This window comes from Thalassophryne amazonica, chromosome 8 (assembly GCF_902500255.1).
Source record: "Thalassophryne amazonica chromosome 8, fThaAma1.1, whole genome shotgun sequence".
Classification (NCBI taxonomy): Eukaryota; Metazoa; Chordata; class Actinopteri; order Batrachoidiformes; family Batrachoididae; genus Thalassophryne; species Thalassophryne amazonica.
In genome coordinates, this window is record NC_047110.1 from 91,722,328 (window position 1) to 91,742,363 (window position 20,036).

The following is a 20,036-nucleotide window of genomic DNA, read 5'->3' on the forward strand; positions in this document are numbered from 1 at the left end:
ATGCATTACAGCAAGAAGGTCATGGGATCATTTCCCACCTGGTCCTTACTGTGTGGAGTTTACATGTTCTCCCCTTGTTCGTGTGGGTCCCCTCCTGGTGCTCTGGCTTCCTCCCACATCCAAAGACATGCAGGTTCAGTGAACTGGAGACTAAATTGACCATAAGCAGGCATGCAAGTCTGATTGTTCGTCTATCTATATGTGGCCCTGCGATAGACTGGCATCTGTGTAGTCTGTACCCATGTCCTATGACTGCTGGGATAGACTCCAGCCCCCCACACCTACATGATCCTTGACTGGATACAGATTCTTTATTGTCACTGTAACCAGTACAAAAAAAGTTAAGGTGCAAGCCTTTCATGGAAATATGAACAAATAAAGGTCTGGAGAAGAAAAGAAAAATAACCATAAACTTTGACCAAATGAAAGAGGTATGTCCAGAGTCACTCACTCATTCATCTTCAACCAGGTCGCAGGGGCAACAGTTCTAGCAGGGACCCCAGACTTCCCTTTCCCGGGCCACATGCATGTGTGTCCAGAGTGCAAATTTAAAAAAAGAAAGAAAAAAATTATAAGACTGTAGTAGCGAAAATGAAGCAGGGGTGGTGGCCAAGTGGTTAATGCACTTGGTTTCAGTCAGTGCAGAAGGTTCCGGGTTCAAATCCCACCCTGCCACATTTCTCCATGTAATGTGGAGTTGCGTCAGGAAGGGCATCCGGTGTAAAACTTGTGCCAATTCAACATGCAGATCCACCTTAGATTTGCTGTGGCGACCCCGAGTGCAAACAAGGGAGCAGCCGAAGGGAGTTATCTAGTAGCGAAAACGAGATTGCATATATCAAAAAAGAGAAAAGTATGTACAAAACTGTGGCTATTTCAGTGGCAGTGGATATTGCACATAAACATAACTGCACTCATTTCAAGTGTGCCATGTGACCTGGCTCTTTGATTCCTGTGGCATTCAAAGCTCTAACAGCAGTTGGGTAGAAACTGTTTTTCAATTTATTTGTACTTGTTTTAATGGATCTGTACCATCTGCCTGATGGCAGTGGCTCAAACAGAGAGTGGCCACGGTGGGATGAGTCCTTTAGGATGGCGTTGGCTCTTCTGAGACAGTAAGATCCACGAAGGTCCCCCAGTGTGGGTAGAGGGCACCCAGTGATCTTCTCTGCCATTTTGGTAGCCCTCTCGTGCTTTCCTGTTTGCCACCATGCAGCTGGCATAAGTGGGTGCAAAAAATGAACAACATTTCTAAAACAAATTAAAGATAATAAAAAAATACATTTTTAAAAATATTAATAGACAACATTCAAATGTTGGCTGTAAGCTGCAGACACTGAACTGGTTGTTTTTGGGGTTTTGTTGTAGTTTTTTTTTTTTTTTTTTTTGAAAATGAGAGAACAATAGAAAATTCTGCAACTGCTGGCTGTGAGTGCCCCATCCATACACCACAACTTGACATTAAATGTTGCATAATATAAATTTTTTCCACTCTTCGCAACAAGGACAAATCAGACGTTGTTTTATCTTTAACAATGTGGAAAGATGGACAGTGAGAGATGACATCTAGTTTTGTTTCACGTAATGTGAATAAGCAGTATGATATAAACAGATTTAAGCTGTAGCATCAAAAAGTTGACTTTTTAAAGCAAGCATTAGAGCCATAGCTGCACGTTTTAATATAACACTGCACAAAATGGAAAACTCTATTGCAACTTTCAATTAAGTAAATTATTGTCCATATCATTAATAGAGGACATGCTGATAATCAAGCTCAAAATTGTAACTTCTTGTATGTACATGTACTCAGTCAATGTTAATGTTTCCTGGTGGTAAATTTAGCATGATTTGACCATCAACACATAACTGATCACTTGTTTTGAAATTTGGGACAGAATCTGATGCTAAACACAATTTTTTAATGCTACATTTCTTCAAACAATCTATAAATGTGTGTAAATTATGAAAATTATAGAAGCATAATTTTCAGTTTCAATTTATTTCATTTTATATAGCGCCAAATCACAACAAACCTGCCTCAAGGCCCTTCACACCAGTAAGGTCTAACCTTACCAACCCCTAGTGCAAGCACACAGGCGACAGTGGTAAGGAAAAACTCCCTCTGATGATATTGAGGAAGAAACCTCAAGCAGACCAGACTCAAAGGGGTGACCCACTGCTTAGGCCATTCTAACAGGTTCAAGGTTTTTACAAAGTTTTACAATAGGAAATCAAAACAGTACCTGCTGCATCAGCTTCAGGCATGGCATCTCGCGGTCAGTCCAACATCCCGTTGTCCATAGAAGTCACCCTGTGCAGTGCCCTCCACGCCTCAGACAGAGAAAAAAGAGCAGAATCAGTCGGCTGTACAAGCCACACCTAAGGTATAATTCATCAGCAGTAAATCGACGGGAAAGTAGAGAAATTACAAAGGTGATCGCAAGCCACTAGCCCTAAGATTCACTAACAGACCCAGAACAGGGAGAATAAATGAGTCTTAAGTCTGGACTTGACTGTAAAAATCTGACTGTTTATCTCCACAGGGAGCTCATTCCACAAAACAGAAGCATGATAAAGAGATGGCTCTGTGGCCCGCAGACTTTGTATTCACCCTAGGAACACAAAATAGTCCTCTGCACTGAGAACGCAGAGGCTGGGCCAGTACGCAGGGTTTAATTAGGGGTAGGTAATTAGTAGGGAGGTGCTTGTCTGTGCATAATTGTATAGGGTAATAGCAGAATGATTTGTTGTGGACTAACTTTTTTTTTTCCAAGTGAACAATAGTACATGAAGAATGAATAATTTCAAGCACTACCATAGGCAGCATTGCACTATGGTAGATATCTCCATGGCCTAATCATTGGTTCACAGCAAGAGGAAACCTGGAGGGGGCGAAGCCTCAGACAAGTGACATAAGATGCTGGTGCACTCGGCTTTTGAAGGTCATAACATCATTTTCGGTGATGTTGCCAACTATGTCATCTGGCAAGCTGTTCCAGACATGTACTGCTGCATGGATGGAAGTCCGGCCAGTAGAGATGGTTCTTGATACAGGCACTGCAAGGGCATAGCGAGGCATTGACAGACTGGTACGGGTGGCTCTCCTAACAACGTATGGTTGAGGAAGTAGACCACAAAGGTCCATTGGACATATGAGGTCTGTTAGAAAAGTATCGGACCTTTTTATTTTTTTCAAAAACCATATGGATTTGAATCACGTGTGATTGCATCAGCCAAGCTTGAAACTTCGTGCGCATGCGTGAGTTTTTTCACGCCTGTCGGTTGCGTCATTCACCTGTGAGCAGGCTTTGTGTGAGCACTGGTCCACCCTCTCGTCATTTTTTTTATTGCGAATAAATGTCTGAATGATTTGGAGCTTTGCTGCATCAATTTTTTTCCAGAAACTGTGAGAGACCTCCAGGTGGACACCGTTCGGAAAATTAATATGGCTTTCAGGGCCGATTTTATGGGGATTACACAGATTAAGGGGTGATCCAGATGGTTTAAAGACCGCCCACAGCTGCTGAGAGTGCGCCGCGCTCCGAGCGCCGATCGACAGGCTCAAACCCCGCTGAAACAACCAGATCATTTCCAACGTGAAGGCTTTGTTGATCCGGGACGTCGTCTGACTTTCACAAAAAGGCAGAAGGTGTGGACATCAGCACTTTTTCGGCACATTCCACTGTTACAGGAGTTTTTTTCATGGAAAGAAAAGTGGAGGGACGCGCCACGGAGCCGTTCATTACGCGGCACAAAACCACCTTCGTGTTGGTCTCACGGGACGGCTTTGAGATGAGATGCAGCTCCACCGTGACGCGCGGAACTCCGCTCCTCTTTCCATGTCAAAAACTCCTGTAACAGTGGAATGTGCCGTTCATTTCTAAACTGGACGCTGTCTTGATCCGGTATGTCGTCTGACTAGCACAAGAATTGCGGAAGACGTGGACATCAGCAGTTTTTCGGCACATTGAGACAGACGTGAAGAGGAGTTCTGCGCGTCGCGGTGGAGCCGCATGACGCAAAGCAACGCCGTGATGAAGCCTCACAGGACATGTTGGGGCATGTCCAGCTCATGCTCAATTTCTCGGATAATCACACGACTGAAAAGCAACCGGAAGCTGCCTGAAATCCACCTGAAAGCCGTCCTGTGAGACCAACACGGAGGTGGTTTTGTGCCGCGTCATGAAGCTCAGTGGCGCGCCCCTCCGCTTTTCATTCCATGAAAAAAACTCCTGTAACAGTGGAATGTGCCGAAAAAGTGCTGATGTCCACGCCTTCTGCCTTTTTGTGAAAGTCAGACGACGTCCCGGATCAACAAAGCCTTCACGTTGGAAATGATCTGGTTGTTTCAGTGGGGTTTGAGCCTGTCAATCGGCGCTCGGAGCGCGGCGCGCTCTCAGCAGCTGTGGGCGGTCTTTAAACCGTCTGGATCACTCCTTAATCTGTGTAATCCCCATAAAATCATCCCTGAAAGCCATATTAATTTTCCGAACGGTGTCCACCTGGAGGTCTCTCACAGTTTCTGGAAAAAAATTGATGCAGCAAAGCTCCAAATCGTTCAGACATTTATTCGCAATAAAAAAACGACGAGAGGGTGGACCAGTGCTCACACAAAGCCTGCTCACAGGCGAATGACGCAACCGACAGACGTGAAAAAACTCACGCATGCGCATGAAGGTTCAAGCTTGGCTGATGCAATCACACGTGATTCAAATCCATATGGTTTTTGAAAAAAATAAAAAGGTCCGATACTTTTCTAACAGACCTCATATGCTGGTGTGCATTTTGTAGAGAACTGTAGCTGCTGCCACTGGATGTCTTTGATGGAGAGTTGTGGTGTTAAATTTTGATCGTGCTTTATCCTCATCCAAGCCAATAACTCGAAGCGCCTTCCTCTGAATGGAGTCAAGCAATCCAAGTGTCATTGGGCTAGCACTCATCCAAGAGAGTGATGCATACTCCATTACACTTGGACCTTGTAAACAGTTGCTCTGCCTGTCTTGTCCAGTTTGTTAGCCACTCTCCGTAGGGCCTCAAGTTTCTGCCCAGCTCTCGATGCAATGTTGGAGACATGCTTCTTCCAGATCATTTTGCTGTCGACTGTAACACCTAGAATCTCCAGCTCATTCATCTCTGCCAGAGTTGTGCTGCCACACAGTAGATCGAGTCTGGTTGGATCCCTTTTCCTGGAAATGGTCATTGCCTTACATTTTAATGGTTCAAATGTCACCTTCCATCTGTCTGCCCAGATCCTCATCCTTTCCAGGTCTCTGTTTAGGCTAGCTGTGATGGCCTCGAGGTCGCCAGTAGATTTGATCTCGCAGAACAGAGTTGAAACGTCTGCATACAGATAGAGCTGGTTTTCGCACTCGTCGGTCAAGTCATCTATGAAGACAGAGAAGAGGAGTGGGCTTAAGATGGATCCCTGAGAAACTGATGCATTTATTGAAGAAGTATCAGATGACTGACCAGATAAGACAACTTTGATGGATCTGTCTGTCAAGTAGCTACTTAATCAGGTAAGTAATTTGTCATGCACTCCTTTCGCGAGTTTTGAAAACAAGCCGTTATGCCAGACCTTATGGCATAACGGAACTGGAGACATTTAAACGGTTCATAGTTTTCTCGTTGTGAAGTTTCAGTATTGTAGTGTATTTTTTTTTTCCCCACGGGCACCTGAACGCAGCATTAGTCTTAGCAACTGTCTCTTGGTCAGTTTACCTTAGCAACATGGCCGAGTTAACACTGGAGAACAAAAAGGAACCCACAAAAGAACAAAAAGAAACTCTCTACGACAAGGTCCAAGAACTCCGGTAATGAAAAAACTACACATGGACATATACGTTTCAGGGGCAACGACAAGCCAGGTTAGAGTTTGTCACGTCAGCTCGTTGAAGTGCGGTGCGGCCTGATTTACTGTGAGAATGTAGCCTGCAAGGTATGTTGTTTTATATTTGTAGGACAGCGTTAGTGCGGAAAGTTCCTGGTTCAAACCCCACCGCTGTAGTCTCCATGTATTGTTACACCAGGAAGGGCATCCGACGTAAATCCACCTCGGATTTGTTGTGGCAAATATATGTACAGTTGTATGTAAAAGTTTGGGCACCCCTAATGATTCCCATGATTTTCCTTTAAAAATCATTGGTTGTTTGGAACAGCAATTTCAGTTAAATATATCATATAGCAAACACAGTGATATTTGAGAAGTGAAATGAAGTTTTCTAGTATTTACAGAAAGTGTGCTCAATATATATATATATATATATATATATATATATATATATATATATATATATATATATATATACACTAAAATGTGTAGTGCATTCACCTGATTTTTGTCATCCTGTGCATGTAATCCAGATGTGATGTGCAAATTGTTCCACTTGTCCACTCGTCCACCTTAAGAATACTCTGGTGGCATGATGTGGATCTGAGCCATTGTAGACCATGGGCTGTGTAATCAATATCCCTTTGGATTTTTGAGACCATGACTTATGTCTGGGGTGGGTGTGAAAATACTGACAAATGAAAGCCTATGGTACCCAAATAGTCCATGAGCCAAGCAGGTTTTCAGTACCACTTAAGGGGAATAAACAACACTTTGAATCCGGCCTCAGTGTATCATGGCCTACACAAAAATGTATGATAGCCATCCCAGGGTGGTAGCTGTAGCCAGGTAGGGGTCAGTGAAAAATTACACAGAGGTCAAACTTTAAAAATGCTCCAATTATGTTGAAAACTATATCACATTGCTTGTCTGGTCATAACCATTCCAAAAAGGTATAGTTTGGACTATCTATGATGGAATGTTTTGGAGTTATGGGGTAAAAACAGCAAAAATGGTGACAAAGGTCAGTATCAGTTTGGACAGGGTCCAAAAGTTAAAGTTGCTCCAATTTCAGTACAAAATGATGCAAATTATTGGTTGAAATGACTGTGTTGAATGTTTGGTCTCCAAGGTAAAGGTCAAACAAGTTGAACATCTATTGGATTCTATGATATGTGACATATATTGCCCTGTAACATGATAACTAAGCATGACAGATGGTGCAAACTATTCCTTATTAGAACCCTATTAACCCAAACAATAATTTGCATCATTTTTTACTGAATTTTAGCAACTTTAACTTTTGACCCATATGTCACGTGACATAGGGGTCTATGTGACCTTTGTCACCATTTTTGCTGTTTTATCCCATAACTCCAGACCATTCCATCACAGATAGTCCAAACTATATCTTTTTGGAATTGTTATGACCATACAAGTAATGTGATATAGTTTTCAGCATGATTGGAGCATTTTTAAAGTTTGACCTCTGTGTAATTCTTCATTGACCCCTACCTGGCTAGAGCAAACCACCCTGGGATGGCTATCATGCATTTTTGTGTAGGCCATGATAGGCCACTGAGGCTGGATTCAGAGTGTTGCTTATTTCCCTTAAATGGTACCCATTTGGTCAAAATTGATGAGTGGCTCATGGACTAAAACACATACTTTTAAAAATGCAAAATAGCACAAAAGCAGATGGAATTATATGGGTGTTTTCCAATGTCAAAATACACGTGGATCTCGTGAGACATTTGGACACACTTTCCCATTAACTTGAAGTTGCTTTTGTTCTATTGGTCCATAAAACCTGAAGTAATTTCAGTCACAAAATATGTAATTGAAAGCTTTTTCCCCCCACTGAAGGGTCTCTAATGCAATCCTACTAGCAGAGAATGACATGCTGGAGTGCTTCATCAACCGCCAGGATCCACAGGTCTTTGTGTCACAGTCTGTGGGTGAGGGTCCTGCTGGAGGCTTCCAGGTGGATGATGGAGTAAGAACACACTGCACACAGGCAGCACGGCTGTACAGGGCAATTCATTTAGGAAGGAATCCAGTGTCTGTTACATGGCACCGTTATAGTGCTTCAGAAGTGTGTCCCTGAGAGTTTTGAGCAGTTGTAATAATTATTATTTATTATTTTTAAAGAGTTGCTCTCTGTTTTGAATATTTTGAATCATATTCTGACACAACTATTTTATTTTGTTTCTGACAGTCTTAGAAAAAAGTGAGTATTTTAAAAAAGCAAATCGTTCATTTACTGTTGTAAGCATTTTGAAACAATTCATAGTATTTTAGAACAAGTGTTTCAGTTACTATTTTCAGTGTTGGAATAAGCGAATAATTTCAACATGTGAAGCATTTGGTTTATTTTGAACTTCAAAACTCAAGTCTCTTTCTGAAGCAGCTGCTTCATTTATTGTCTTGAGAAGTTGAAACAGTTAGCCATTATTTGAAAAATGTTTTTTGTATTTTTATGTTTATTATTTTTTTAGTATTTCAAACAGTGCCAAGTTTTGTGAAGCAAGTATTTGTTTTAAAATTATAACTTTTAAACAAAGAATCATCTGAAGCAGTTGCTGCACTTCATATCAAAAATTTAGAAAAGTGAATTGTTTTGTGAACAGTGCCAAGTTTTGTGAAGCAAATATTCAATTGTTTTAAAATGTAAACTTTCAAACAAAGAACCATTTGAAGCAATTGTTTCACTTAGTATTGAATGATTAGAAAAGTGAATTGTTTTGTGAAGCAAAAAATTATTTATTTATTCATTTTGTTTCATGCATCCTGAAACAAGCCCCTCTTTAAAGTCATTATTTAATTTACAACCCCTGGCAAAAATTATGGAATCACCGGCCTCGGAGGATGTTCATTCAGTTGTTTAATTTTGTGGAAAAAAAGCAGATCACAGACATGACACAAAACTAAAGTCATTTCAAATGGCAACTTTCTGGCTTTAAGAAACACTATAAGAAATCAGGAAAAAAAATTGTGGCAGTCCGTAACGGTTACTTTTTTAGACCAAGCAGCGGGAAAAAAATATGGACTCACTCAATTCTGAGGAATAAATTATGGAGTCACCCTGTAAATTTTCATCCCCAAAACTAACACCTGCATCAAATCAGATCTGCTCGTTAGTCTGCATCTAAAAAGGAGTGATCACACCTTGGAGAGCTGTTGCACCAAGTGGACTGACATGAATCATGGCTCCAACACGAGAGATGTCAATTGAAACAAAGGAGAGGATTATCAAACTCTTAAAAGAGGGTAAATCATCACGCAATGTTGCAAAAGATGTTGGTTGTTCACAGTCAGCTGTGTCTAAACTCTGGACCAAATACAAACAACATGGGAAGGTTGTTAAAGGCAAACATACTGGTAGACCAAGAAAGACATCAAAGCGTCAAGACAGAAAACTTAAAGCAATATTCAAAAATCGAAAATGCACAACAAAACAAATGAGGAACGAATGGGAGGAAACTGGAGGCAACGTCTGTGACCGAACTGTAAGAAACCGCCTAAAGAAAATGGGATTTACATACAGAAAAGCTAAACGAAAGCCATCATTAACACCTAAACAGAAAAGAACAAGGTTACAATGGGCTAAAGAAAAGCAGTCGTGGACTGTGGATGACTGGATGAAAGTCATATTCAGTGATGAATCTCCAATCCAATTGAAAATCTTTGGTGGAAGTTGAGGAAAATGGTCCATGACAAGGCTCCAACCTGCAAAGCTGATCTGGCAACAGCAATCAGAGAAAGTTGGAGCCAGATTGATGAAGAGTACTGTTTGTCACTCATTAAGTCCATGCCTCAGAGACTGCAAGCTGTTATAAAAGCCAGAGGTGGTGCAACAAAATACTAGTGATGTGTTGGAGCGTTCTTTTGTTTTTCATGATTCCATAATTTTTTCCTCAGAATTGAGTGAATCCATATTTTTTTCCCTCTGCTTGATCTAAAAAAGTAACCGTTACTGACTGCCACAATTTTTTTTTTTTCCTGATTTCTTACAGTGTTTCTTAAAGCCAGAAAGTTGCCATTTGAAATGTCTTTAGTTTTGTGTCATGTCTGTGATCTGCTTTTTTTTCTACAAAATTAAACAACTGAATGAACATCCTCTGAGGCCGGTGATTCCATAATTTTTGCCAGGGGTTGTACTATTTTATATTATTGTTTGAAGCCTTTTTACTGCGGTCACTGTGTGAGGACTGTTGTGGTGTTGTTGGATTGTTTTCTTTGTGAGTATACTTTGTTATTTTGGGTCTGTGTGTGCTGAATAAATTAATTAATTAATTAATTCATTCATTCATTCATACATACACTTTTTAGTGAATTATTTCTTCACATGAAACATGAAATAGCTTTTAATGAAAAAAAAAGATCATTAAAGTGCACATTAGCAGCAGCTACATAATACTTTCTCGTCTATCTGTCATTGAAATTTTAGTTTATCTGAGAACTTGAGTTCACTCATTTCTGTACACCAAACATCACTCTGATGCATTTTTTTCCTTCTTCCTTAACTCCTTGAACTGCTCTCTGTTCTGGTACACTGTGCTTTTCCCACAGATTAACTTAGGCCATTTAATTTACAGCTCTTTTTAGCCACATATTTTGTTTATATCTTTAATTATAACAATCTCATGATTAAGAAAGTTAGTTAAAGGTTTTCAGCACTATTATTTCCAGCCTCCTGTCACACTATAAATCTTTGTTTTATGTGTATCATACCAGGGTCATGCACGGAGGCGTCGTTCTCACTCCAGTACATCTGATCACATCCAGCAGCTTTCCTTGGAGCAAAAACTTTATGTGGTGAATAAAGAAATCTTAGCGACAAGATCAGACCAACAGAAAGAAAAAGTTATACATGAGAGAATCCAGAACAACTACAAGGTTAAAAACATTCACAAAACATAAACTTTAAAAGAGCATGCAGACCTCCAGTGTTCCTTCTGTCATCCTGTTTGTTTTATCCAGGCTGCTCTGACAGAGGCTCAGTTACGTCAAGTGGCGATCAAGAAAGCCAGAGATGACTTTGAGCGCAAACTGGCAAAACTGACGGAAAATAAAAGGGAGATGATCGAGTCTGAGAAGGTGCTCAAGATACTCCAGGATAAGTCACAGGTACTAATATGTACATGGTAATCACAGTGGTCCTCAGCACCAAATTTCATTTACTGTGTTTGTAAAACAGCTCGTTATGTTTGTCACCATTCACAAAGTAGTGTGCATGCAACTTTATTTTCCCATTTTTAATAACATTTTTAAAAATCAGATGCTGAATGTCTGTTGGCATTCACTCACACCGCTCATTAAGAAATGAAGACTGCAACACAATGTAGTTGTCTTCAAAAGCAAGTGTGCACAAACCAGAGTGGTGAAGGAACCTTCAGTGGCTGTCATTGGACAGACTGCTCATTTAAAATCTTTTATACGTGTGGTTTCATTAGTTACAGAGAAACACTTGAAAGAAAAAAAATTGCATAAAACTGAGGCTCAAGTCTCTCATGCAGCCACTGCCATAGATCAATAAATCCTTTGATGTTGTCATACAGTCTAGAAGGCATAGTTTCTCTAGTTTTTATTTTTTTTATATTTCCTCAACTGATGAGCATCCTTGAAGATCAGGTCAGATCTGGGAACATGCGCTGGTGCTGTACATTGTCGCTTTAACTGAAATACAGAATCACCCTGGATCCTGATTGGCAGCCACTGGTCCTAGGCATCCCCGGGGCCTTGTCCATTTGCTGCATCCTCAGCACTGAGGCATCTCCATTCTCATGGAGGACCACCACGTGGCTGTCGTAGCTGATCTTCCCTCACAAGTGCTATGCCTCATGTGATTCTTGCTAAGTAACTGCTCACTGACACAAAGTCATTCCAGTGAAACCAAAAGATTTCCTTTGAGATCTAATGCTGATACATCACTTGAAAAATGTGTACCCATCAAATGCTTTTTAATCAATTACTGTGAAAACTCTGCAACATCACCAGCATTCCATAGTCATCTGACACACACGCATGCACACACTTACAGTAATTTTACTTTACCTTGTGTAACCATTACTGTTGAGATGTTCTCACAGTGTCTGTGACTCTGACTCGACATACTCGTCATCTTCCTTCCTCTTTTGTTTTTGTCTGTACACACAAAATACCAAACAGGTCACCCAGTTACAGCAGTTGAATCTGAAGAACCAGGCACTGAAGACTCATATTAAAAACCTGCAACACAGAATTCAGATGGAAAGAGTGGAGTGCGACATAGACAATGCACGTCAGGTTATATGTAAACCAGCTTTGTTGTGTTGGCATGACTTGTCAGTTGATTATGCAGCTTTGGAATAAGACTTATTGTTAAGTAAACAGTGAATGATTATTTGATGCTTTGTTCTTAATTTGATGCTTGTTTTATAGTGTTGTATGCAGGGGGCATTTCAAGATTATAGTGACCAGAGACTTGACAACAACCTTTGTGAAGTTCAAACCAATAAACGGAAAGTCCAACGCATCCTAATTTCACACAGGGTAACTCGTTATAATGGCGTCAGTCTTGTACACTTGGGTATGTGGAGATCCATTCTGCAATTTCACTTTGTCAAATCTGTGTGTGGATGTGAAACAGGAGAAACTGCAGTGGACAAAACAGGAGTTGAAGGAAGTGATTGATAACATCAGCAGAAGGACAGCGATGCTGGCAAAAATCGAAGAGGAGTTACAGCATGCCGAGAAGGTTTTCATTACAACAATAAGTCAAATGTTAAAAGCACCATAATGTGTCTGTTTTTAAATAGCTTTTACAGTTAAATATGTTTGGAACTCACATGTTTTATATCTGTGTCTATAGAACGGACCCTACAACAAACACTTTTAAGTGTGAAATGGCTCGTTCTAGATTTCCGTGACATGTCGCATAAAGCAATTTTTGAACTCCTGGCTGTTCAAGGAGGGTACACCCACGCAGACACTGTACTATGTGTAACATGGGTACAAAGTGTTTGCAGAGATTCCTCCACCCCTTTGGTTCAGACAGGAGCATGCCCAGCCACAGCTTCTTTACATTTAAAGTGACAAATTGTGCGAACACATTTTAATATTTAAATGCATTTACCCACACACATTTGACTTGGTACACCTTGCTAGTATCGCACTGGATCCATTTTTGCTTTCAGAACTGCCTTTACTCATTGTGGCATACATTCAGCAAGGTGCAAGAAACATTCCTCAGAGATTTTGGTCCATATTAATTTAATTTATGTAATGGAATAGATTACATTTTCAATTTGGCTTAAAAAGGGGACTTTTGTTAAGTTGTGGAAAAAGTGCATTACATATATAAAGCCTTTACGAACAGACTTTGTAGAAGTCACTCATGTATAGAAATTATAGTAAAATTCTCATTCCCTTCTCAGTTTTGTGGTAAACTACTGTAATTATTATTATTATTATTATTAATATTAATATTTTTGTTCAGGATTTACTGTGCACATTGTTTATCTCCCTATCTGTTCAGTATTTTTGAAAAAAACAAACAAACAAAGGAACAAAAAAGTGGATATTGTATGATATGGTTTTACTGTTATACTTGCTGTTGTTTTTCCACTTTTTGAAAATAAAGAATAAAAAAATAACCAGGTTAGTCCCATTGAGATTGAGATCTTTTTTGCAAGGGAGACCTGGACAGTTCTAAAGTTTCCAATTCAGCTGACTTTAAATGTGGAAGGAAACCCACACAAACATGGGGAGAACATGCAAACTCCACACAGAAAGGCCACGGGGGGGAATTGATCCCATGACCTTCTGTGAGACAGCAGTGCTAGCCACTAAACCACCGTGCTGCCATTAACATGATCACATCAAGCAGTTGCCACACCATCACACCACGAGCAGCCTGAAGTGTTGAGAGAAGGCTGTGTGAATCCATGCTTTCATGTTGTTTCCACACAGTCTGACCCTGCCATCTGGATGGTCCTCAGATGAACTCATGACAGTTCATGAATTCACCTACCTTGGATCCATCATCTCAGACACATTTTCTGGAGACAGAATTCATTATAAGAATTGGGAGAGCTACTACAGTCTCCATGCTGAAAAACTCCATGAGCATTGTAAAACCTCAAGTCTGTCAAGTCAGGTTCTGTGGACACATGCAGTAAATGCCAGTGAGACAGACTTTTAAGCCACACCAAGACCGGAGCCTCCAGACCTTGTGGCTTACTCAGTATCTCAAAGAAAGACAAGTTGGGCGTCAAGAATGTACTGGCTAGATCTAACATCCCATCCATGTTTGCATCATCAATATAAACACCTGAGAAAGTGTCAGCCAAAGAACAGAGTAAAAGGATACAAGAGACTCAGAAAAGCTGACAAAACTTTGAAGAGCAGCTGCAAAAAAATTATATGAGAAGAAAACTACAAGGAAATATAGCTATGTAGCAGAAACACCACAAACTCTGTTCTTTGAGCAGTGTGTCAGAAGGACTACCACTTTTTAGCTGTATCAAGTGCTTTTGTGGAGCCAACAATGAAAACCTAATCCACTGGATCTGCAGGACATTGGGATGTCTTATGTGACTTTGATGGGAATGTTGCATCAGAAATCAAGACTTGTCAGTCCACCCAATGTTTATCCAATTCTCCATTGTCCAATTTTGGAGAAGTCGTGTCCACAGTCACCTCAGTTTCCTGTTCTTCACTGACAGGAGTGGCACCTGGTGTGGGTTTCTGCTGCTGTTGCCCATCTGCTTGAAGATTTAACGTGTTGTGTGTTGACAGATGCTCTTTTGCAGACCTTGGTTGTAATGAACTGTTATTTGACTTACTGCCGCCTTTCTATCAGTTTGAACTGGTATGGCCATTCTTTTATGACCTCTGCCATTAACAAGAGCAGCAAATTCAGTGGTCTTTTGTGGGACATTCATTCTCTGTAGACTCTAGAGATACTTGTGTGTGACAATCCCAGTAAATATGTAGTTTATGAAGTATTTGGACCAACTTATCTGGAAACAGCAGCCATTAACTGTCACTTAAATCCCTTTTCATCCTAATTCCAATGTTTGAATGGAACTTTAGTAGATCCTCTTGACTTTATATTATTATATTATATATATGTATATTAACTTTCCACCATGTGATTGGCTGATTCAGTATTGACTTTTAATTTTTTTAATTTAACAGTTTGTTCCTAGTAATACCATCTCCTCCCCTTTCTCTCTGAAGGAACGTGTGAAGGCTGAGGCCCTGAAGCAGCACCTGAGCCACCAGATGACAGATTACAGTGCTCCCAACATTATAGACTACATGCATGTCAAGAAAAAACACAAAGAGCTGCAGTGCAGTATCCGCACAGTGGAAAGGAAAATTGGCATTGCCAAGGTAATTCTTTTTGCTTTCTCTAAGTTCTCATACAGTGAGCACTCCAGTGATGCATTGTAAAATTTAGAAAAGCAGGATTGGGTTCTGAACTGGTTCTGTGTTTAACCATCGCTCAGCGTGCCTTAGCTGAACCGTCCATAGCCAGTGGTGGGAAGTCAGGACCAGCAAGGCCTTCTGTGTTAGCCTAGATACTGTCGGAATTGTAAAGTATATTTTCAGAATTGAGTAATTTCACACTTTTATAGTTATCTTTACAATGAAAGTCTTTTAAGCCGTGGTCACAACCCGCCGTACTTGCACATGCGTGCAGTCTACTTGCAAAAACGTGGGCTAAATTTGGAGATCCGTACTTCATAAGTACTGCCTCAGTACGAATTTAGGAGCACGCAGACACGCTGTAGAGGTTTTAGTGCATGCAGAACTTTCGCTGCGGTCAGGCTGCGGATTCACCAGCAGTACAGATGACGCACGTTGTGAGTACTGCCTCAGTACGGATTCAAAGCAGCATATTTTCATTCAGTTACTATTGAATTAACCAAATCCGTACGTAGGCAGTACGGATTTGGAGGCCGACAGACTTGCATGCACAACGCAGCTTCATACTTGAACTTGGACTTTATTTCCAAACGTCAGCAACACACACTCCACAGCTTCAGTCTGATAACTCGCTTTAACTTTTTGAGTCAAGTAAACACTCGTACAACTGACTGCTGCAGGCTGGACATGCTCATGCATCGCCGACGCCGAAAAACACCTGCCGCTCCGGTCCCGCTCATAAAAAAAGAAAAGCGACCCCCCCCCCAACACACACACACACACACACACACACACTGCTTTATTGTCAACTCTCTTTATCTTTACACTCCTAGAGACGTGCGTTGAACGTACTCCCTCCCTCCTCTTGCTACTGCCTCCGTACGTTTTCACAAAAACGTAGTGGCCGTGGCATCCGCAGAAAACGTACGGCGAAAAAAAAACGCACGGTGGGTTGTGACCGGGGCTTTAAGAAATTTGTTCTAGTAGTCTATGATGACTTTTTCACCTTTTTTCAGCATCATTATATGCAAATATTGCCGTTTTGTGCTTGTCCCACACCCAGACTTTTGATCTTCAATGATAAAAATGAATGGTACAAAAATGTTTTTTCTAATGTTTTAAAATATCTCTGAATAAAATATCAGTAAAATAATCAAAACATAATTGGGGTATTCAATGTCATACAACTGTTGTGATTTTTTTTAAACAAAATGTAGTTGTCCCACACTATTGCCCTAATTTCCACCACAACACTTAATGTCCCTTTAAACAGTTTGTATGAAAGATTGTTTGGGTAGTTTCTATGGAGATAAACAGTGACATCAGAGCACATGTATATAGCGCCAAATCACAACAAACAGTTGCCCCAAGGCGCTTTATATTATAAGGCAATGGTGTGGTGGAAATTACATGTACAAGGCCAATAGTGCCCGTACTTAAAGAATCACCCTTAAATACTGACGAGCATGTCATCCAGCATGCACATGGTGTCGCCCAGCACCTCCACTCTGCACAAAGGCAAAACAGAATAATTTTAACATTATTTTATTTTATTTTTTTCCTTCTCTTTGTGGATCAAGGGATTTAATTTCATTGCATGCAGACACAATCGACTGATGCCTGCGGTGAACACTAAGACATTAATGAATGAGGTGTGCTGTTGCGCAAAGTGCCTTCTGAGACACGCACCCCAGAGCAGAAAAAAACAGAGGGACTTGTTTCTCCATGACAAGGAATTTGTTGTGAAAGTGTAGTGACACAGACCCACAACAGGGGGCGCAAATGAATGGTCAATAGATGAGCCAAAAAGTAACAATTTAATGTTGTGAAGGAGCACAACGAATATACAAACGTTCTCAGAATCTGATAACAGTCAATCCACAAAGGTGACGTGTGGGCAGGCTCGAGGATAGAAGACGTCTGTCCTGAGAAGAGCCGGAACCACACGATTTCCGCCGCCACCGAACCTGGTGAATACTGGAGCCGCCAAGTCCCGAATTCCCAGGTGATCACCGTCCCCGACTGTCGGATCTGGTACTGCTGGCGAAGAGCAAAGACAGTCAAGTGTGGGTGTGTGTACACCCCGTAACAACAACGGTGGGAATGCCACCTCCACCTCTAATACACACTCGTGCAGTGTCTGAGTAACCACTTATCTGATGGGAAGTAGGACGAAACAGTCGCGACCCACGCCGGTCCTCTGGTTAGACAGCTGCAACACAATCAATCAATACAGGCAGAGAAAGTTACCTCCATAGAAGTACGATATCTCGGCGATGAGGTGGAGATGATGTCTGGGTTTTATGGAATGAGATGATGAAGAATGAGTGACAGCTGTCAGGAAATAATGAGTGACAGCTGTCACTCCCGGCTGTGTCCGTGGCGGCAGCGCCCTCTCGTGCCTGAAGCCCGCACTTCAGACAGGGCGCCCTCTGGTGGTGGGCCAGCAGTACCTCCTCTTCTGGCGGCCCACACAACAGAATTAAAGTATTTTCAGATGTTGTTTTCCAAAGTCAGAATGCTTTATGTGGACACGTTTGTCAGGATGTGATGATGAATTTGACTGAAACAAACAGGTAAGATTAAGACTTTATATTGAAACAGTCTGTTTGCTTGAGGACTGCAGCTTTCAGCCAACCAATGAACATCAGTAATGGACTTATTTTGACTTACAAGAAACGTGTGTCAACAATTGCATAACTTATGTGCCGCATGTGCGGGACGTATGAGCCATACGTTGAAAATTTTCAGCATGCCCAAAATTTTTCGAGGTGCTTTGCGTATTATGACATATATCAGCGTGCTTCAACGTGCTCTTAACTTACACAAAACGTACCCATAACTTATTAAACGTATGTCAGCGTTTTTTAATATGGTTGGCATACCCTGGCAAAATCATTAAGGTGTGACAGGGGTATTAGTTGCAGTATTTGCTTGTTTCATTTTGTTTTGTTTTTTTTTTGGTCAAATTTTTAGTTAGCTTTGCTTTTAACGCATAGTGGTTAAAGAAATGGATTCAGTGGTGGATTTGATGAAACACAAAGGCTTTTCCAGGAGGAAAGGGAGGAGGAAGGGTTGACAAACTCCAGAGCTAGCACACTTGTCACCGGAAAGGATGCTAGGGTGTAGGGAAAGGATTTGTGTAGCACTTTCAGTCCAGCAACTACAAGCGATACTCCCACCTTACAGCATCTGGTGTTGTGCAAACTGTATTGTTAGGAATGCTTGTTACTTGCAACTGACCGATATGGTGTTTGTAGCCATGCTGGATTTTCAAACCTGAACTGTACTCTACAGCCTTTTGGATTTATTTTTTTTAAGTGATGATCAGCTTTGAGCTGGGCTTTGTTTCCTTCTTATTGTGTTACTTGTGTTATTTGACATTGTGGCTGTTGAGACTTTCCTCGTTTCTCTGATAATGACAGTGAATTGGAATATATCCATGGCAATTTGTGATGGTATGTCATGCGTAATAGATAGATGACTTTATTAATCCCCAAAGGGATATTGCAGTTGTCATAGCAGCCAGGTACCTCAATAAATAACAAAATAAATAAATAAAATAAAACAATAAGAAAAACTGAGGTAGAAACACATAGAAAGTGCAGTGGATCCGATGTCACAGTTAAAGAGTTAATTAAGGAGTGTTATAGGGCATGTATTCAGGGTTATTGTTATGTGGAGTGCAACAGATAAATAGTATAAGCAATCTGTATAACGGTGATAATTCTCATAGGTGTTGAGCCTTGTATCAAATAATTTTATTCCACTCAATAAAAATTGCTTTCACTGTCAATACTGAGTGGTTCTATAGAATGAAAACAATAAAAGTCATTTAAGGCCATTTAATTTTGAGAGGGTGGCACTGAAGGCCTAGGTAAAATCCAGCTCACCACTGGCCGAAGAAGGATATTAAGAACCAGTCTGTTTTTGTGTTATCACCAGATGGCCTTGAAGAGCCACAGACGGATGGCGAACACACAAAGAGCAGCAAACTGTGCCGAAGATCCGGCTGGATCTCCACATAAAGCTGCCACAGGTTCTGTGGAAGAACCCGACACTGAGCAAGTATCAGAAATATAGTTGGAAGGACTGAATGAAACACTACATTGAGGTGATAGATGTGATTAGTTGAAGGCACACATTTAGGTACACAAGTTACCACAGTTGACAATTAGTAAAAATTGGACTTGTATCTTTGAAAAGCAATGTATCAATAAGTTTGGTTTATTCTGTCTGCTGCACTATTATTTGTTAAGTGGCACTTCTTTCTACAAGTTTCTTCTTCATTTATCATATGACACAGGCTTTACCAGATACTTTATTGCACTGTGCCTTGTAAGTAGTACATGTTATAGCATATATGCTTGCTGCTAAAGATACTATTTGCAGAATAAATTATGTAAATAAAGTTCACCATGGGCCTGGGGAAAATAAACAGGTATGCTGTTGCAGATGACCAATCAATGCATGAGGCTTTTTGACATTTAATGTGAGTGATTTGGACTTAGTTAAACTGAGCTGAACTGGCTTTGAGCCAGAATTTTTTTTCCAACTGGTTCGTTCCCAACAGAAATGGTTTTTCTTAACGTTTCTGTTTTTGGGTCCCATTCCAAAAGTGGTGTTCCTGAACTGGTTCGAAAAAAAAAATATATTGTTCTCAAACTGCTTACTAACATTGGGTGTCAGCTGTGGGGCACTGAAAACACTAAAGCATTGTATATGCCAAACCTGTATATAGCACTGTAACGCTCCTACAAAACATGAAGACAATAGAATGTACTGTAGC

General features: G+C 40.7%; 1 protein-coding gene across 1 annotated transcript; it reads left to right on the forward strand.

Moving 5' to 3' along the window:
* The first annotated feature begins 5,703 nt into the window (after nt 1-5,703).
* ccdc113 (coiled-coil domain containing 113) lies at nt 5,704-19,330 on the forward strand. The gene is made up of 9 exons (XM_034175522.1): nt 5,704-5,813; nt 7,697-7,826; nt 10,568-10,729; nt 10,814-10,960; nt 12,002-12,118; nt 12,266-12,364; nt 12,462-12,569; nt 15,056-15,211; nt 19,193-19,330. The coding sequence occupies exons 1-9, from the start codon at nt 5,731-5,733 to the stop codon at nt 19,328-19,330; spliced, it is 1,140 nt and encodes a 379-aa protein (XP_034031413.1). The 5' UTR covers nt 5,704-5,730.
* Nucleotides 19,331-20,036: the final 706 nt, after the last annotated feature.